The following is a 20,849-nucleotide window of genomic DNA, read 5'->3' as shown; positions in this document are numbered from 1 at the left end:
GTAAGTGCGGTGCTCGCCCGTTCCCTAGCCTCCCTCAGCCCAGGAGACAATCAGACACAGTGGGGAGCCAAATCCAGCAGGCAGAAAAACTCTTTTATTAACAGAGAGCAGCCCCTTTTTAAAGACAAAGAGGGTGGGTGGTATGGTAAGGGAGGAAGAGGAACCAATCACTGTCAAGGTCACACCCTATCATTCACCTGAGCCTTCACGGGCTGGTTAGGTACTGATCAGAAGATCAATTGGGGTCTGCCCACTCTACCCTTTCCCAGAGCCATCTTGGCTGGCCATGTCCTCTTCAGTAAACTAGGCTCTGCCCACTCAACCCCTTCCCAGCGCCATCTTTGCTGCCCATGTGCTCCACAGATTCCCCCTTTTTTTTTTTTGTTTTAATGACCGACCCACCTAGCACAGTAATAAACATCAGTCCCACCACAGTTAGAATTAATTAATTCCGGGGCACCTGGTGTTTTTTAAGTAAGCCAGTTCTTTGTACGTGCCTTTAAGCTAGCACAGGAGTCAAGATGACCTTTGAGCTTTACTATCAGCTCCCAATTGCTCCCAACATCATCTCCCCCCCCCCCATCTTTGCTTAAAGAAGCGAACCCGCCTGTCTTAGGTTGGGTGGATCGCCTTGTCTGCCTTACCCGTCATCGGGAACTTCTTCAGAGCGAAGCTGAAGGCCCTGTCTTAGGTTGGTCAGACTGACACCCCATCTTACCCGTCTCTGGCTGCGATTCCTCTGGGGGGGGGGGGAAATTCATTCATCTGGAGCTTGATAACTGGCTGGCTAAGCTCATAAGAGTTTTGCAGTGCACGTATAACGCAAGGAAGGCATAGAAAGACCATCAGCAAAAGCATTCCCAGGCCAGGAAATGTCACTACTAGTCCTTTAACCTTAGTGAAGGATGGGATAGCAGTCTTTGCCACTTCAGAGTCCAGAGGTGGGGATTGTTCTAATCCAGCTATTTGCCTGTGGGTTTGGACAAAATCTAAGCTGAAAGCATAACAAAAGGTGGTTGTTTAACAATTAAGTATGAATTCAATGCTGTTATACAAGCAATTAGTACAAGAACAATTAAAGCAGGTAACATTAAAATAATTAACTCCTAAAAAATATTAAACAGTCCATAGGGTGGTGATCAAAATGAAGGTCAGGCAACCAGGTCGAAGGGACAGCTTCTCTTGTGGTGCTCCTGACGATTTCTGCATTGCCAGCGTTGATCACTGCCCAGGTCACTCGCTGAAGTTGATGTAGATTCCGTAGGGCCGTTCACAGGATCGGGAGAGTCAGGACAGCCAACATCTGGAGTATCACCATCTGCAATTGTTAGAGAACACAAGAGAGCTTCTCAAGGGCTGGTTGCCCTTGGGGATGGTTAATAATTGTCTTTCTAGCTTTTGTCTTTAGCTTATTCTTGGGCATCCTCCTGTATAGAGGAAATGGGTAAAAACTTAAGGTTCCTGGCAGGGATCCAAATGGGAGCTGACTCCCCTATGGGGAAAACGCATCCAAATCCCCTGCCCATAGTAACTAGGGGGTCAGGTCCTCTCCATTGTTGTGTCAGGGGGTCCTTCCACCTGACTTCCACTTGGGGCTTAGGGTTTAGTTGTCCCCAGTGCTTCTGAAATCTGGATTCAGTTGCCCCTTTTGAAAAATTTAAAATTAAAGCTATCTGTAACTGTATATGGGGGCTAACTCCCCCTTTTTTGTTTTAATACAAATTAAAGGGTTTTTGAATGTCCTGAAGGGCCATAATTATGGCCAGCATTTCCTTATATTGTAATTGTAGGGACAGAAACCCATGGCAACAGCCAGTTGATTTCCCCTAAAAGACTCTGAAGTTGGGTTAAGGTCAGAGAGGCTGGAATATCCAGCAAAGGCTTAAGGGGGCTGGCCTGAGTCAAGGTAAGGTGGGTCCCGAGCACCTTAAAAGGAGCTACCTTTTGAATTTTATTAAGGGCTATGGTAAAACCCCCCTTTTTTAATATGTCCAGAACCTGGGCCAGAAGGCCCTCCAGGCAACTTGGGTCTCGGTGCCCCAGAATTATATCATCCATGTAGGCATAGGCAAGGGAGGTATCTGAACCCAGCACAGGCTCTAAAAGTGTGGCCAAGTATTGTTGGCAGAAGGCTGGGCTATTGGCCATACCCTGTGGCAGCACTGTCCATTCAAACCTCCGATCAGGCTGGGAAAAATTAAGAGAAGGTATAGAGAAAGCAAACTTCTCGCAGTCATCTGGATGCAGAGGGATAGAAAAAAAACAATCTTTAATATCAATCACAACCAAGGTATAACAAATAGGGGTGTGTTCCAAGGACTTATAGAAGGGCGGATATGCCCGAGGCTTATCTGTTTCTCCACCAGAAGGTGGAGGGCTTCAAGTTTATCTTGGAGCATCCGCCAAGCCCCGGAGGCTTTTTGAATAGCTTTGGTCAATGGCCACTGCTCCAACCAGATTGGGCTTCCTGGCTTCCACCTAATAGGAGGTACTTGGGGGGCAGTGGCCTTTAGGATTGGGGGTGGACCCGAGCGGGTCCCCTATGTTTTTCTCTGTAATTATGAAAGTTAAAAAAATCCCCTTCCTTAACTCCCTCTAGATCCTGTTTAAGCCTTTGTGTTTCTTCCCCATCCAGGATATCATCATAGGATGCTCGATGGTCTGTAGTGACCACGGCATCCATTTGTCTTAGCATATCTTGCCCTAGTAAATTGGCAGTGAGGTTCTTTGCCACTAAAGGACGTATCTTTCCCTGTTCTCCGTCTGGGCTAGTCCATGTCATAAGGGCAACCATTTCTTTGGTCTGGGAGTTGCCCCCTACCCCCAATATCGGGGGCCCAGGTGCAAGCTTCCAGTCCAAGGGCACTTCCTCCTCCCTGAGTATGGTTTGGTCTGCCCCACTGTCAATTAAGCAGTGAAACCTCTTTTTGCCTATGAGAATACTCATTTTAGGGCGGAGTCCGTCCACCAGGGGGATGGTCCAATGGACCTGGGCTGCCCTGCCATGAGGCTGCCTGGGCCTCACAGCAGAGGGGGTTCCTCCTTGAGTTAAAGGGGCTAGAGGATGCCCCTCCCCAAGTTTAAAGACTTCCCCTCTAAATCAAACTTGTATCCCTCCATGCCCCGGGGGCAGGATGTAGGGTGTGGTTTGCCCTCAGGCCGGTTGGCGGGGGATTGTTGTAAACAGTCCCTCTTAAAGCGCCCCTCCTGCCTGCATTTAAAACAAGTCCCTCTTTCCGATAGTCTTGGGGTTTCTTGGCCCTGGGCTACCAGCACCTGAGTAATAGCCTCAGTCATTGTAAACGCCTGAGCCTGTAAAGCTAAAGCTAGTGATTGGGACTGGTGATGTTGCATTCCCACATCCTGTGAGGCCACCACCCATCTGCTCAGGGAACTCTCTCTCAATCCCACACAGGCCTTGAGGTGGTCTGTATTCATCCCTTCCCAGACCAGCAGCTTAGTAATAGGTATCACTGGTTGAGCCTGCCGGTTACTCTCTGCTCGCACTCTGCATTCCTCCTTAAAGAAAGCACACCATTTAATAAACTGAGAACTAGTAAGAATGGCTTTGGCCACATCCAGCCAGTCCTTAGGGACACACAGGTGATAGGCAATGTCTTGTAATAGGGTCTGGGCCCAGGTAGAGTTTGGGCCATCCTCTGCCACCCCCTTGCGGAACTCTTTAAGATCCTTAGCTTTCCATGGATACCATTCCAAGGGCCTGTTAGCCCCTGATGCCACATTGACTGCATACGCTTGGGGAAGCGAATCCTGTGGCCGAGAGTCTGGGCTCTTGGGTGGCCCTTCTTTTCAAGAGGAGGTCTCCGAGGAGGTTACTTCCCCGGCCCTCGGCCCCTCCATAGAAGGCTGGTAGGGGTCTGGGGCTTACAAGTCCCTCTCGCAGGTCTCGTAGGGTGCTGTACCTCCCCTCCAATCAGGAGAATAGGGAGGGGGCCTAGGACCATCAGTATCAGCTGGGTCAGATGGGGTAATATCAGCTGGGTCAGAGGGGGTAATTTTTACCCTCGTTTTGACTTCTACTGTGCATGTCTCAGTGCGTTCTCGATTGGATTTGACCCTTTCCTTTTCCTTCTCACTTCCCACTGAAAAGACCCCAGACCCCAGAATACGTTCATCCATTGAGCTCTTTAAGAAAAACCACTGCCCCTTCCCCTGCATACCTAAGAGAGCGAAGCAGGACACAGGCAAGTCATTACATGCCCTAAAACCAGACATTCCTGGAAAATAGCCGACCCACCCGTCCCTTCCTGTAAAATTCAGCCATAATGGCAGGGTAGGTCAGGAGGTAATAAATCACTTGTCAAAATTAGGGAACGAACAGTTTCGGTGCATGACGACCAGCACAGACTTGTCAGGGCAAGTACCGACACGTCAGCTTTCCCCCAACCCCACCTGCCCCATCTGGCCAGCTTAACCTGACCAATCCCCACCCTGAGCGTAATTTGAAATTAACCAATCAATACTCTGTAACCAAGCATCTCGCTTCTGTAACCTTGCTTCTGCTGTCCATAAAAAGAGGGTGCTTTCAAGCACTCGGCGCGCAAGTCTCCCGATAGACTTTGTCGCCCCGGGTACCCGTGTAACCGGTTCCCAGACACTCAACCCGAACCTTGTGGATCTCGAGGTTGAGTGCACCTGGGAGCCGAGGCATGCCCGAATAAACCTCTTGCTGTTTGCATCCGCACAAGTGGTCTCGTTGTTCCTTGGGGAAGGGTCTCTTCAGATCGAAGGGCACCCCACGCCGACGGGGGTCTTTCATTCTGGGGGCTCGTCCGGGATAGAGACCCCCACCCAGGGACCACCGACCCATTTTCGGGAGGTAAGCTGGCCAGCGTCTGTGTATTGTCTGTGCATTGTCTGTGTGTTGTCTGTAAGCTGTCTGAAGTCTTGTGTGGGCAATTTTTGTGCGCTTGCGAATCTGGTGAGTTCGGCCGTTCTCGTCTGTATCTGGCGGACCCGTGGAGGAGCTGACGAGCTCGTACTCCCGACCGCAGCCCCCAGGAGACGTCTTGGGGGCGTCCGGGGTCTGAAAAAGTGACCCGTCTGGAGCCTGAAAGAGTGGCTCGTCCGGGGCCTGAAAGAGTGGCCCGTCCGGGGTCTGAAAAAGTGACCCGTCCGGAGCCTGAAAGAGTGGCTCGTCCGGGGCCTGAAAGAGTGGCCCGTCCGGGGTCTGAAAAAGTGACCCGTCCGGAGCCTGAAAGAGTGGCTCGTCCGGGGCCTGAAAGAGTGGCCCGTCCGGGGTCTGAAAAAGTGACCCATCCGGAGCCTGAAAGAGTGGCTCGTCCGGGGCCTGAAAAAGTGGCCCGCCTGTTTTCTGGAACTCCGTCCTTTTTAGACGCGTGATTGCTTGGGAGACGAGTCTCCGTCTGGTTTTTGCCTTCGGTTGATCGCCGAAACCGCGCAGCGAAAAAGTAACGTGACCAGTTATAATTGTAATGTTGTTTGTTGTAGAGTTTTGGTTGCTTGCATTGCTTCTGCCCTTGTGGTTTGTTTTTCTGTTGATCTGCTGTCTTTGCCTTCTCTGTGGAAAATTTGGGAGAGTGTCTTACTGTGAATAGTCTTGTGTTATTCCTTAAGTTAAACCGTAAGTTAAAACTACACAGGTCTCTATCAGGTTTTGCTTTCAGTTTATTAACAACAGCGCGCAGCGAAGCCAAGTGTTGTCTGTATTGTTGTTTGTATTGTTGTCTGTATTGTTTTTGTGTTCGTTAACAGTTTTAAAATGGGACAAACTGTCGCGACACCACTTAACCTTACTTTACAGAACTGGAGGGATGTGCAAACATCAGCTCACAATCTTTCAGTAGAAGTTAAAAAAAGAAAATGGATAACTTTTTGTTCATCAGAATGGCCCACTTTCAACTGTGGCTGGCCACGTGAAGGAACCTTTAACCTAACCATTGCCTTACAGATCAAGGCCAAAGTCATGGACCCGGGACCGCACGGACACCCAGACCAGGTCCCTTATATTGTTACTTGGGAAGCTCTTATTTTAGAACCTCCCCCGTGGATGAAACCCTTCTTATCTACCCCGGCCCCCCAAATCCCTACCCCCTTAACCCTTCCATCTGCCCCTCAGCTCTCTCCCCCACTCCTTCCCTCTCCAATTTCCCAACCTCAGCTCTCTCTCCTTCCCGGGGAGTTTAGCCATGGTCGGCCACTCCCATCTGAAGTCGCTTTTTCTGTTTGGCGCCTGTCTGTTTTTGTGTCTCTGTTTAGTGTTAATTGTTTCTGTTGTCTGTTTTGTTGTCCTTAAAGGGATGGGGCATCAACTAACAACCCCCTTAAGTCTGACTATAGATCACTGGAAGTCACAGCCTGAGCCGAGATTGTCAGGTTTTGGGAACTTGCTTGTTTGTCAATTATGAAATTGCCACTGACCATCTGCAGGTGGCCTCAGTTAGATCTCAGCCTCGGGCCTTGGCTCGGGGGTCTGAGCGTGGGGGAGAACCTGTCAGTCTGAGGGAATGGCCGCTAGGGACTTCCTTCCCTTGCCCCAAGATGACTGGGAATTCTCCTCTGCCTTGGAAGGCCCCTGGGTCAACGTCTGCAGGAATCTAAGAGAAAAATCCTCCGGAGGTGAGTAGGGGGGTTGAGTCCCCTGGAAAGTGAATGGTGGTGAGATGTCGCCCCATTCACTGAGACTTGATTTTGTCTTTGTGGCCACATGTTTGTCTTGTTAACTTTAGTGTGTTTGTTTTATGGGGTAGGAAAGTTCTGGGTGAGTGTGGCAGGCTCACCCAGCAGACTCTGGATTCAGCTTGCTGAGTGAGAACAGCACAGAGTTCCGGTAGGGATAAACTGGGGCCCATTAGTCCCCAACTCAGCCTTCAGTCCTTGTCTAGTTCTGTTTTTAGAATTGGTACCAGTTTTAAATGTGGATCCTTGGTTTTTGTGTTTATCTGTGTTTTTGTTATTTATTTATTTAAACATCTCTGAGGGAATAAAAGTTCCAGCTGGGCCTGGTCACAGACCTGCTATGCCCACCCTCCCCGCGAGGCATGAAGGGTTACTGGGCTAGTTTGGTTCCCTTCAAGCCTCAGGCTGCACCTTCTCCCAGTGGAGGCTGCTGGAGGACAGGTGAGGGCGTAGAAGGCTGTGTACCTGGATTGGACTTTTCAGCTAGTTCTGTCTAAAATTGGGTTAAAAAAAAAATCAGGCCAGTTTAGTCTTAGGTGACTCCCTCCCTCAGCCCTCCTCCAACTCAGAAGAGATTCAAAAGCCTTGCTAACAAGCAAGCTCTGTGAAAATGAAGCACAACAAAGGTACCTAGTTCTAAAAAAAAATACTGTCTTAAATTTTTTGTTTAAAACCTTTAGAAAGTGTACGTACAACTGATTTTGATTTTTGCGCGCTTTAAGATCTGTGTGTTTTGTGTGTGTCTGTGAACGTGTTCAAAGATAAAAAATTGTCAGCATGCTGTAACAATTGGGTGATTTAAATTTAAATTTCAAAAGGTTATGAGGTTTGGACATTACCAAAAAAAAATTTTTAAAAATCTTCACATTGTTTTAAATGGCTTTTTAAAAGGTTCTTTAACTTGCAAATTAGAAAATCTGGTATTTTAAAAACTAATATTTTAAAATGCATAAGTCTGTTTATACTGTAATCAAGTTATCTGGCTTAACAAATGCATTGGCTGTTTGGGGTCTAATTCCCTTGGCTAAAATTTGGGGATAAAAATTAGAAATTTAAATGTAAAGGTTAGTTTAACACTGTCAAAGATGTTACCTGTTCTATCTAAAACTGTATTTCATTTGAGAACCAAGAGAAGAGACGGGGAAAAACTTAGAAACCAACAGAAGACCTATCTTTAGGGGTGAAGGGTGAACAAGCAGAAGCGCAGTTCAGCTGGTCATGCAGTGGGACAGGCCCTGGGAGGAGTCCAAGCATGATGAGGCAAACTGGCACAAACGCAGTTCATCTAACCCTAAAGAGTCAGATTGGGTGTGTGCCTGCCTATTCCATAGGAGGGGCCAAGTGGCCCATCGTTGTTCTGTCTCTTTTCCCTGCAGATAGGCACTGAAAACATGATGGTTAAAATGAATGATGTGATGATCTGATTAGTATTACTAAAACTTTCCCTTGGATGTGTTAACATTAAAATTAGGAAGGCCTTAAAAAGAGGGTAAAAAGTTATTTGTATAATGTGGCTTACTTTCAATTATGTTCTGCAATTAGGATGTTTTTAAAAAGTTATAAAGATGTTAAATCTAGCTTTGTGGTATAGTAAAGGTGACTGTAATTCTTGCATTAAGGAAAATTGTCATTTGAGTTTAAAAATCTTAATGTGTGTCTGTTTTAAAACAAGCAGCCAAGAGACAATGAGTGACACTTGGCCTCAAGATTTCAAGGGATCTTTTCAAAATGCAAATAAAAACTAAAGTATAAAATATTAAAGGTGATTAATAAGAGGTTTAAAAAAAATAGGGAATGGATTTTTGGATATAAAGTTTAAATGTAAAATCATTCTTGACATTGGCCTCAATGTGCAAAAAAAAAAAAAAAAAAAAAGGAAAAAAGAAAAAATTAGGATTATCAAAATAATTGCTATTCTAGTTTGCTCTTCTAGGTTTTTTAAGTTTCCAGCAAGCCCAAAGCAAAGCACAGAGGATTCTTACAAGTTGTCAGATGTAACTTTGACTCTTAATAAGTTTCAGGTAAGAGCATGCTTAAAAGCTACTTCTATGTTGACCACCTTGTTGCTTTTAATTGGAGTAAAATGGCCTTTTGTAAGACTCATTGATCTGCAAACCGGTTCAAAGCCAGCCCGAGCACAAAAAGGTCCCTGTGAGACTGTCACCTCTACTCAGCCAGCAGAGTGCTGAAAAAGCAAGCAGAAATGCTTTGGGACTCACAGTGGCAGAGTACTAGCCCTGGACTGAAGAGTTAAGGGACAGCATTCAAGCCCCGAGTCTGGGACTCAAAGTGGCAGAGTGCTAGCCTTGAGCTGTAGAGCTGAGGGACAGTGCTCAGGCCCTGAGTTCAAGTCCAGCAACCAGCTAAGGAAAATGCCAATGAGGCATTTATCCCAATGTAGAGAAGACACTCCTGGGACAAAAGCAATGGTGGAGCATCCAGAGGCAGTAAGCCACTGCTTGGATGGCAGAAATGTCAGATCCTAGAGTCATTTGTGCGTGGCCCTTCAAAACTGATCAGAGCCGGGAGGTCATAGGAAGATAGTTTGGAAGCATGCCTAATGTTCATGACTACCTTGTAAGGGACAGGAACTTGCCAGTCCTCTGTGATAGTAAAAAGCTAATGTTATAAAATGTGGGGGGTAGTTTAAATCTTAACCCCTTTATGTGCCAAAAGCTCTAATTGGCGGTAATATTGAGCTGACACCAGTTACATGAAATTCATCTTCTCAGGAAAAAGTTTGTAAACCTGAGAGTGTGTTTCTATTGATATCTGTCTAAAGGCCTGCAAAGGTAACTCAGGCATTGTGTTAGGGTTACTAGAGATCACATTCCTAAGTCATCCAGAAAGATGCTTTTACAAACCAGAGTGCTAAACAAGCTATACTGCTATAGCTGGAAAAAAGGTCTGTGCAGTTGTCAAAAGTTAAATATTGTTCTTAATGACTTCTAACCCTGATGGCCTCTTTGTAAGGTTATAGGCTCCTGGCTAGGTAAGATCAACGCCCCTAAAGTCAGCTTGAAGAAGTTACAGAAGATGGACCTTCGCCCTTCTACCCCCATTTTAAGATCAAGAGTCCAGAGTCAGTTTTGGAAGAATGAGGCAAAATAGATAAAATAATTTTTAATAAGGGCATAAAAAATAGTGTTAACTGTTGTAGGTGTGCAAGGTGTGGAGACTGCATTTGTCAGAGATGGTTACAAGACTAAGCCTTCTGTGTCTATTTACAAAAATATCTGGTTAGTAAAAAGTTGTGATTTTGGTAAATTGTCCTGAGCTATTGTTTAAAAGATCTTAAAAACCAGCAGGATCAAAGCCTGCCAAGCCTAGGCAATGTATCTTTAACCAGTCTGTGTAGGAATTTACAGCCCAGCATGAGGTGTGACGACAGTCCCTTGGAGCCACTGAGAGACCCTGCTGTTCCGGTTGCTGCTGCTGCTGCTGTACACCGTAATGGGTAAAGTTCAACGACGGCCTGACAGTCACCTGGAGGAACTCCTGCTTGATTCCATCACCTGAGTCGGCTTCCTGGTTGAAAGCTGCTAAATCTAAGATCTTGTGGGACATTCTTTTGGGTGATATCCAGAAACCCTCTCTTCCCACAGTGGATATTGGGGACAAGGATATCACTGGCTTGCTTGTTTTAGGCACTTCAGTGCATAGTAACTGGAAATCCACTTTATGTTCACAGCCTAGTTTGACTTTGATATGGTAATAACCTGAGTGTGTTATCAATAGAGGTAATACTCTTAGCCTTAAAATCTAGCAAGCTTCTGCATCACGGTGGTGCCTTAAGGCTGTTCTAAGATAAAGGTTCCGCAAGCCAAAGGAAAAATTGGGCAGTTTTAAACTACAGCCACAAAGATGGTCAAGGGATTGTAAAAAAGAGGGTGGTAATGAAAGCCTTGGGAAAGGAATTGTAAAGACAGAAGGAAGTAAAGAAAGCCTTGGAAAGAGAATTGGGAAAATTTGAAAAGTAAGGATTGTCTTTAAGACAAACCTCAGAAAGTTTAAGTATGTCGCAAATGGTATGAGTATGTCTTAAAATTGGAGCTTACAAGTACAGCTGGTATAAAATTGATACACGGAGTCAGGACCCTAGACAAACTCAAAGAAAGATTAGACAAAAGACAGCAAGAGTCAGCATCCCAACAAGGCTGGTACGAAGGATTATGGAACCGGTCCCCAAGGTTCACTACCTTAATATCCTCCTTAATGGGACCGCTAATACTACTCTTGTTAACCCTCACCTTAGGCCCTTGCATCATAAATCGCTTAATGCAATTTGTAAAGGACCGCCTATCGGTCGTACAGGCCCTAGTATTAACCCAACAATATCATCAACTTAAATTAACGGAAGAATCTCCAGTTGAATGAAGGATTTCATTCAGGCAAAAAGAAAATGGGGGAATGAAAAGACCCCAGACCCCAGAATACGTTCATCCATTGAGCTCTTTAAGAAAAACCACTGCCCCTTCCCCTGCATACCTAAGAGAGCGAAGCAGGACACAGGCAAGTCATTACATGCCCTAAAACCAGACATTCCTGGAAAATAGCCGACCCACCCGTCCCTTCCTGTAAAATTCAGCCATAATGGCAGGGTAGGTCAGGAGGTAATAAATCACTTGTCAAAATTAGGGAACGAACAGTTTCGGTGCATGACGACCAGCACAGACTTGTCAGGGCAAGTACCGACACGTCAGCTTTCCCCCAACCCCACCTGCCCCATCTGGCCAGCTTAACCTGACCAATCCCCACCCTGAGCGTAATTTGAAATTAACCAATCAATACTCTGTAACCAAGCATCTCGCTTCTGTAACCTTGCTTCTGCTGTCCATAAAAAGAGGGTGCTTTCAAGCACTCGGCGCGCAAGTCTCCCGATAGACTTTGTCGCCCCGGGTACCCGTGTAACCGGTTCCCAGACACTCAACCCGAACCTTGTGGATCTCGAGGTTGAGTGCACCTGGGAGCCGAGGCATGCCCGAATAAACCTCTTGCTGTTTGCATCCGCACAAGTGGTCTCGTTGTTCCTTGGGGAAGGGTCTCTTCAGATCGAAGGGCACCCCACGCCGACGGGGGTCTTTCACCACATCCTCCTGTACCCCTTCTAGGCCTGATGTTGCCTCTTCCTCCTCCTTCTGTGATATAGCATTACCCATATTTAGGGTTTCACTTACCCGGAGAGACCGCTTAGCCTTGGCCGGTATCTTTTCCTTTCGTGCCCCACGTTGGGCGCCAGATGTTGGGTCTTCGTCCGTCCCACAAAAGATGGACGGGGTCCGAGGAAAGGTAAGTGCGGCGCTCGCCCGTTCCCTAGCCTCCCTCAGCCCAGGAGACAGACACAGCGGGGAGCCAAATCCAGCAGGCAGAAAAACTCTTTTATTAACAGAGAGCAGCCCCTTTTTAAAGACAAAGAGGGTGGGTGGTATGGTAAGGGAGGAAGAGGAACCAATCACTGTCAAGGTCACACCCTATCATTCACCTGAGCCTTCACGGGCTGGTTAGGTACTGATCAGAAGATCAATTGGGGTCTGCCCACTCTACCCTCTCCCAGAGCCATCTTGACTGGCCATGTGCTCTTCAGTAAATTAGGCTCTGCCCACTCAACCCCTTCCCAGCGCCATCTTTGCTGCCCATGTGTTCCACACATAGTCAGAGCCAAAAGGTAGAAGCCCAGTGCCTCTTCTTCAGGGGAACTTGGGAGCTCTAACTTGAAGCGATCTGAATCGCCAGCCAGAGTCTGCCCTTAGCATCTGTCCCTAGTCTGGGGTTTATGATATTTTATAGGCTCATGGGTTTGTACTGCCATTAGCACTTTTTCCTCCAGGTGACAGAAACTGGCTGACAAACCTCTGGTCCTCTAGACAAAGAGAGTCAGGAGTTGTGTGTTTATATTCCTGAACCTAGAGATTCTGGCACACATCCATGTGACTTCATAAACTTGCTTTTTGTGAATTGAAGCCAATGAATCCTAAACATTCCTTGAAAAAATGTCTGATATAAACATATTGATCCTCTTTTTACCCTCTGCATTTCCTATGGCTTTTAAAACTTTCAAAATGCTGCTGGCACAGATATACTCCAATTATTGTGTCTGTTCTTGACCAATTACAATTTCTCCACTAATATAATTAGCCTATTTTACATCATTTAAAATGAGAGAGAAAGGCTGGACAGGTGGTTCAGTGGTAGAGTGCTTGCCTTGCATGAATAAGTCCCTGGGTTTGATTCCTCAGAACCACATAAGTAGAAAAAAATCATAGTGTACTGTGGATCAAGTGGTAGAGTGCTAGCTTTGAATTTAGGAGCTGAGGAACAGTTCCAAGGCTCAGAGTTCAGGCTCAATGACAGACAAAAAGAATGAGAGAGACTTCCTATCTATGTATTCCAAATGAATTGTTAAAATATAATTTGAATATAATTCAATAACCTTCATATATGTGCTTGTCCTGATTCTTGAACTCAAGGTCTGGAAACTGACTATGAAATTATTTGGCTACTTTACTGGAGATAAGTCTCTCAGACACTCTTTTACCCATGACTTCAATTTGTCATCCTTGTAGTGATCCTTTAGGTCCACCCCACGGGACCACAAGCTAAGAGTCCTCTGAACCTCAAAAGCAAATGGAGACCCAAAATTATTATACCATGGTTCTATCAACTGAACATGCAATGTAAGTTATGGGGATTGCATAGTAAGCTAGGATTACTCATGCAGTTAGTGAGAACACAATTGTTCCTGCAAGAGGCATGAAACACCACCCCACCCTTGAAAACCATACCCAGACCAACTACTAGCATATATGGCTACATAATATAATCTTGCACAATAAATGATACAAAACCATGAAACAGGACAGGTCTCTGAAAGAGAGGTATGGGATGGTGAGAGTCATTAGTTCAAATAGGCCTCATGGCAGCAGCCAGGCTCAAGATGTCAGGGTGAGCTTGTCCACACAAACTGACAAACATCGGAGCCAGCAAGCTACCACTGATCACATCACTCCTCTGAGATCAGTCCTGCCTTACACACTGGGAGGTTCCTACCACCAGAACAGTGGACAAGGTGTGAAATCCACAGGCCCTCCAGGGCAATGGATCATCGCAACCATGCGAATCACTGGGTATAGTGGAACCCAAGAGGGATGCACCACATCTCCTGCCAAAGGAATTCTACAAGTGTTATGCATAAGCTCAATCTTTATCCATTGGTTCACCTTTTCCTCCAGAGGAAGTCAGACCCATAATCTATCCCTGAATACCTTACCATATTTGTAACTTCTACCTCAGGATCTGCAATAGTCAATAACTGTGATCAATGAAGTAGAGGATATAATATTTGTATAATAAAGAGACTTACACATCTGTGAGCAAGGAACAATTCAAAAAGAATATAGGAAGTAAATTCTATTTATACTAATACAGTAAATATAAAACTTAGAAATGAATGTTTGAAAAATGTAACCAAGAACAATGACAAATATTGGACACAGCTAGTCTAGGAAGCACCCATTTTTACCTGATCCTTATGTCCTTGCCTCTCAGGAACTTACTTTTAACATTTACAGAAAAAAGAATTATTCTTCCTTCATATTTTATAAGTGTTCCAATGTTGCCATCTATACACCCAAATGTGCCTCACGATCTCCATTTTGAGGAGGAATAGCTAAGGTCCACTAAAAGAGGGATGGAAAACCCTTACACTGGAGGACTGAACATCAGGCATGAAAATTTCCTACACAATCATTCCCAGTCATGATGTGGGGAAAGGATCATCAACAACCACAACAAACCCTTAAAAGACAAGCTTAGAATGTCTGATATGAGAGAGGGAGGCGAAAGATTTAGTCCACAGTGTAATGATACAGTCTAGGAAGACAAGTCTGAGGACCCCTAGATATGTGGCCTAGACTTGCTGACAGGAACTTCTAGGTTCAGAGAAGAGGTAGAAAATCAAAACAAAATAGGGTATGCAAAACAAAAAAGTAAAAACAGACTGGTTTGGAACAAGTAATGAAGCTTCACATGAACATGGACCTGCCCTGAACTCTACCTCCTCCCACATTCATCCTGATCTACCTAGACAACCATTTTTTTTGAAGAGTCTTGGAGGAGGAGTACCATTTTCTAAGAAACCCCTGGGAGGAAACTTTTCACTATTCCGCTGAAGCAATTAATAAAAGAAAGGCAAGTACAGCACAGCACATGCTCACAGAGAGTGCCCAAGCTCTGAGGTGAAGACACAGGACCAACAACAAAATGAGGAAATTCTTTATAAGGAAAGGCAAATTTCAGACACAAATAACCAAAAACTCCTTAAAATTTCATAGATGGAATTTGGGAGATTCTGGGAAAGTAATGAGTAGAGTTTGACAACTGTATTTAATTCAAAGATTATAAAGTATATCTGTCTTTAAATTCTGTTATTTTATGCCAGTATATATATTAGAGCAGGGGAAGATGATGCCAGAATCAATCAGCTTACTGTCTCCAAGTACTTTTTTGTTTTTTGTTTGATCTTGTGGCTCGAACCAAGCCTGAGCACAGTCCCTGCGTTTTTCAGCTCAAAGTGAGCTCTCTACCATTTGAGCCACAAGGCCACTTCCATTTTTTTGGTAGTTACTTGGAGGTAGGACTTATGAACTTTTCTGCCTAGGCTGGCTTTGAACTGGGATCCTCATATCTCACATTCCTGAGTACCTAATATTACAGGCATGAACCATTGGCACCCAACTGCACATACCTATGTAAAGTGAGAGGGGAGATATTCAAAACTTTAAGGAAAAACAGAGACATAATTTACATTCAGCAGAACGTCCTTTTTGAACAAAAACAAAAATAAAAACTATGTAGTTTCATAATCTCAATTATATTAAAAGAACTAAGAATTAAAAAGCCAAATTATGCAGTGCTCCTAATACATTTGTGTTTTTAATTGTTCTCGCAATATTTATGTTGGTAAACTGAATTTTCAAGAAGAAACTCACATAAATTCCCGCAGCTGGGAGAGAAAGGCCCCATGCATCCTTGCACACTTAGGACCAAGTGCCTAGTGCCAGTCAAAACCCTGTAACAAGCCCACTTCCTCTAGGTGAATTGTGCATCGCATTCTGGGAATTGTAGTTTCTATAGGGGCATAGATCCTTTGAAACTGTGTGTGGGCGGGAGGGGGGGAGGGCCCGGGAGGAAATCAGAGGGGGGGTGGGGGGGAAATGGCATCAGTGCTTCCTTGCCCACTGTTGGTGTTTTTAGTTTGCAAATTCGGGTTACTTTGCTTTTCCCTTGCTCCTGGAAGTGCTCTGAAGTACAGCTTTGCACTCCATAGTCAGCCAAGAGGTAGAAGCCCAGCTTCTCTTTTTCAGGGAACTTGGGAGCTGAAACATGAATCAATCTGAGACTTCTAGCCAGAGTCTGCCCTTCCCATCTTTCAACAGTCTGGGGTGGATGATATTTTAGGGCTCATGGGTTTGTGCTGCCATTAGCACTTCTTCCTCCAGGTGCCAGAAAGTGGCTCAAAAACCTCTGATTTTGAAGACAAGGAGAGTTAGGAGTTGTGCGTTTATACTCCTGAACCTAGAGATTCTTGTACTCACCCATGTGACTTCATAAACTTGCTTTTTGTGAATTGACCCCAATGAATGGTAAACATTCCTTGAAAATGTCTTATATAAACATATGGATACTCTTTTCACCCTCTGCATTTCCTATTGCTTTTGAAACGTTCAAAATGCTGCTGGCACAGATATACTCCAATTAATTTGTCTGTTCTTGACAAATCACAATTTCACCACTAATTTAATTAGACTATATGACATCAATGAAAATGAGAGAGACTAGCTGGGCAGGTCGTTCAGTGGAAGAGTGCTTGCCTTGCGTGAATGAAGCCCTGGGTTTGATTCCTCAGAACCACATAAGCAGAAAAAGCAAGCAGTGTACTGTGGCTCAAGTAGTAGGGTGCTAGCTTTGAGCTGAAAGTCAGAGGGATAGTGCCCAGGGTCAGAGTTCAGGCCCCACACTGACAAAAAAAAATGAAAGATTTCCTATACATGTACACCAAAAATAATTGTTAAAATATAATTTGAATACAACACAATGCCCTTGATATATGTCTGCCTGTCCTGATTCTTGAACTCAAGGTCTGGAAACTGACCTTGAAATTATTTGGTTCAATGATAATGTTCTACCACTTAAGCCACATTTGCACTTCCCACTCCTTTGGTAGTGTATTGGAGATAAGTCTCTCAGATTTTCAGATCCCCCTGGCTTCAACTGTGATCCTTGTAGGGTTCCTTCATGTCCATCCCAGGGAACCACAAGAAGTCACAGGAGAAAGATTATTATAAGGTTTATTAGAAGGACCATATTTCCCAGGACAGGGAACACAAGCATTTGTCATTCTTCTGGTTGCAACAGGATCTGGTGGGCAGGAAGTGAGTTAAGTACATGCTCAGGTGAGTCTGAGATGAGAGAGGGAGTGGCCAGCTGAGGGAGGGAACTCTAGGTCTGGGAGGAGCTCAGGTCTGGGTGGAGCTGAGGACTAAAGGTGAGGATAATACTAACTTTCCTCAGATCTCAGCATTCTGAATACCTAAGATTACAGCTATTAGACATGATAGCCCAGTTACAATGCTCTTTTTAAAATTCAGATTATATTCTAATGCAATCATATGAAATAGAATACTTGAAATTTTCAAGGCAGGATGTTCAGTCACTAAGGTGTATGAGGACAGTCCAAATCCCAAAACACACAGAAAATGCCCCCACGTTGAAATCTGTAACACTCCTGATCTTAAGTATTGTGAATGTGAGGGGCTGGGAAGGTGGCTCAGTGGTAAAGCACTCGACTTGCATGCTCAAAGCCCTGGGTTTGATTCCTCAGCACCACATAAGCAAAAAGAAAAAAGCGGGAAGTGGCGAGTGGCTCAAGTGGTAGAGCGCTAGCCTTGAGCTGAAGAGCTCAGGGACAGCGTCCAGGCCTTGAGATCAGGCCCCATGACCGGACAAAAAAAAAAAAAAAAAAAGAATTGTGAAGGTGAACACTTAGTCTATAATAAATTCTTTAAGTTTTTCAAAGTAAGAGAACATTCTTGTGACAGAATAACCCAATAGTAATGTACAAGTATTGCTTTTAAAGGATTCATAGTGTCTTTCTGAGCAAAAACAACCTCAATGATGTATACAGAATAGATTTTCACTTTTTGTATATGTCACTGTAAAGGCAATGTATTTTATGTTAACACTTACCATTCTACGTAATTGTAAAATCTACATCACTACTCGATAACAGAATATCCTGTGTAATCAGTGAATAAGTACAAGCAAAAGCACATAGGGATATAATTTGTTGGTTTTAATTTTGATGGATCTACATTTTGGGGTGTATTTTCTGTTAATATTGTTTAGTAACACATAAGATTTCAATCTACTGGTACCTTGGCTGGGGATGGTTGACTGGGATTTTGTCACTCCTCTGACCAGCATTTTAGGTTGCATCTTTATTAGGCCCTGTACCTCCAGCAGAATGGACATGATTCTTAATAGGACTACTTAGTAAAGTGAGGGAATTCTCAATCTGTATTTATATCATCACTACTGATGTACCTTTGGCCAAAGCAGGTTCAAACTCAAATTGCAATCATTGTACAAGGTATGCTAATTATTTGCATAAAGGGAAATGTGCCATATGACAACCATTACTGAAATATTATAAAACAAAAATATGTGCTGTATATATTTTATCTCTATAACTTTGTGTGAAAATACTGTTCATAACATACATGTGTTTGAATATGTAAATAAATGAGGTAGAGTACAAATAATCAATGGAGTCCTAAGATATCTTTACATTAATAGAAAAATAGTTTATATATCCCTAGGTGCATTTCAGTGATAATTACTTTTAGTAAACAGGTGCCATGTTTTCCTTTTTTGGGTTCAATTTTTCAACAATCTTTTGTAGGACCTTTAGTTTTTTTTCTGTTATTTTTTGGGGGCGTGGGGGGTCTGGTCATGGGGCCTGAACTCTAGGCCTGGGCCCTGTACCTTAGTTCTTCAGCTCAAGGCTTGCTCTCTACTACTTGAGCCACAGCGCTACTTGCAGCTTTTTCTTTTTGCTTATGTGGAGCTGAGGAATCGAACCTAGGGCCTCAGGCATGCAAGGCAAGTGTTCTACCACTGAGCCACCTTCCCAGCCTCCGTGCATATGTCTTTAGTGGACACTTTAATGCACTTCTTTTTTTTTTTTTAATGATATAGAGGAGAAATGACTTTTATTTGGCATTTTTAGTAACTTAAGTTACTTATACAGAGGACAATTTCATCATTGCATTTCCACATGTGTTTATTTTTATTTTTATTTTATTATTTTTTTTTTGGGTCCCGTTGTGGGGCCTGAACTCTGGGCCTGGGCGCTGTCCCTCAGCTCTTCAGCTCAAGGCTAGCGCTCTACCACTTGAGCCACAGCGCCACTTCCGGCTTTTTTCTTTTTGCTTATATGGTGCTGAGGAATCGAACCCAGGGCCTCAAGCTTGCAAGGCAAGCGCTCTACCACTGAGCCACCTTCCCAGCCCCTTTAATGCACTTCTTAAGACAGGAATGATTCTTCTCCCATAGGAAGGTTTTTCCAGCCCACATATCATGTTTTGAACAGGAACATCGAGGGTAAAATCACACAGGTTCTTTTCTGACTCCCTTATTTGCCTTCACTCCTAGCCATGGTTGCAGAGTCTTTATTCATTGTCAACAGCAAGAAAGAATGAAAGGCTCTCTAGTGAGATTCTTTTATTTCTCACTTTGTTTGACATTCCACTTTATGAACCTAATGGTGTCCAAGACTGAAGAAAAGAAAAGAAAAAAAAAAAAGAATCAGCTTCAGGAACATGTTTCTAAAAAAGCTAAAGAGGTAGGCGGGCGCTGGTGGCTCACACCTGTAATCCTAGCTACTCAGGAGGCTGGGAGCTGAGGATCAAGGTTCAGAGACAGCCCGGGCTAGAAAGACTGTGAGACTCTTATCTCCAATATACCACTAGAAAACCAGAAGTGGTGCTGAGGCTCAAGCAATAGAGCACTCACCTTGAGCTGAAGAGCACGGGAACAGCACCCAAGCCCAGAGTTCAAGCCCGACAATCGACAAAAAAAAAAAAAAAAAGCTAAAGATGTCTTGGAGATTTAGCAGATTATAAAATCTGTCATTCTAAGTTAAGTGCAGATATGCTTCAGTTTGTTTCTACTTTTTCTAGTGTGAGAGAAAGTTGTCCCATTAGTTATGTGATTCAGTCACACCTAGGAGATGACTTCTCATAGAAGGTGAAGGATGGCTAGCAACTGCTTAGACATCACATCCTCATATGTAATAGTAAACTATCCTAATGAAATTTACTGGATTTGCTGAAATAGTGTGGTCAAATATATCGTCAAATATTCTACAGGACTGAGTGAGCTATAAGTACTTCAATTAATCTCTGTAAATACTCTTGAATTGCTCTGTGGTCTTTGTTTTACTTGAAAGTTAGACTGAGTTTGATGGTATTTATAGAAATCTTTGTTTTTCTCTATGGTGCTCTCATAGGAGTTCTCTTACCTATTTTCCCAATTCATTCTTTTTTTTCACGTTTATTAGCTTTCTTTCTTTCTTTTGCATTACATTTATTTATTGTGAAAATACCATACAGAGGTTACAATTACATGGGCAAGATAGTGAGTACATTTCTTATCACGCATTGTTGCCTTCTCCTTTGTTTCCCTTTACCATCCCTTTTTTCTTCTTCTTTTTTTCAGCTGTAGGTCTGGAACTCTGGGCCTAGGTGCTATACTTAAACTCTGCAGTTCAAGGCTAGTACTCTACCAGTGGTGCCACATCGCCACTTCCAGTTTTCTAGTGGTTAATTGGAGATAAGAGTCTCACAGATGGTCCTGCCTGGGCTGGCTTTGAACCTCTATGCTCAGATCTCAGCCTCCTGAGTGCCTAGGATTACAGGTATGAGCCACCACCATGTGAGTTCACTAGCTTTTTTTCTCTCTTCCCTCATTGTCTATTTTTCTCTGTCTCTTTTTCTCTTTCATTCTCTCTGCTTCTCTTTCCTCCATTTGTCCCTTAATTTTACTTTTCTTCAAATGTTTTATCTGGGAAGCAGATTTTCTTACTGATCCATTTTCTTTTGGTGACATGGCTGTTAGAATTGACATTTTTC

The 20,849-nt window shown here is 44.0% G+C and overlaps 3 protein-coding genes across 3 annotated transcripts in view; 1 reads left to right on the top strand and 2 right to left on the bottom strand.

Moving 5' to 3' along the window:
- Positions 1-5,490, bottom strand: part of LOC138831357 (zinc finger protein 157-like) — an 87,957-nt gene extending 82,467 nt beyond the window's left edge. The window contains exons 1-3 of the mRNA XM_070028474.1: positions 5,485-5,490; positions 4,828-5,263; positions 1,199-1,318 (exon numbers count right to left, since the gene is read on the bottom strand). Coding sequence (XP_069884575.1) covers positions 1,199-1,318; positions 4,828-5,263; positions 5,485-5,490 — 562 coding nt within the window. The remainder of the gene's footprint in view (positions 1-1,198; positions 1,319-4,827; positions 5,264-5,484) is intronic.
- LOC138831371 (zinc finger protein 585A-like) overlaps positions 1-20,849 on the top strand; it is a 386,491-nt gene that overhangs the window by 170,947 nt on the left and 194,695 nt on the right. The gene's annotated exons all lie outside the window — the stretch shown is intronic.
- The window catches only part of LOC138831388 (zinc finger protein 585A-like), a 144,511-nt gene that overhangs the window by 16,474 nt on the left and 107,188 nt on the right, over positions 1-20,849 (bottom strand). The window lies entirely within an intron of this gene.

Source organism: Dipodomys merriami, unplaced genomic scaffold (genome assembly GCF_024711535.1).
Source record: "Dipodomys merriami isolate MVZ:Mamm:240054 unplaced genomic scaffold, mDipMer1.0.p SCAF_194, whole genome shotgun sequence".
NCBI lineage: Eukaryota > Metazoa > Chordata > Mammalia > Rodentia > Heteromyidae > Dipodomys > Dipodomys merriami.
Note: the sequence above shows the minus strand (reverse complement) of the source record. Positions and strands in the feature narration are given on the sequence as shown.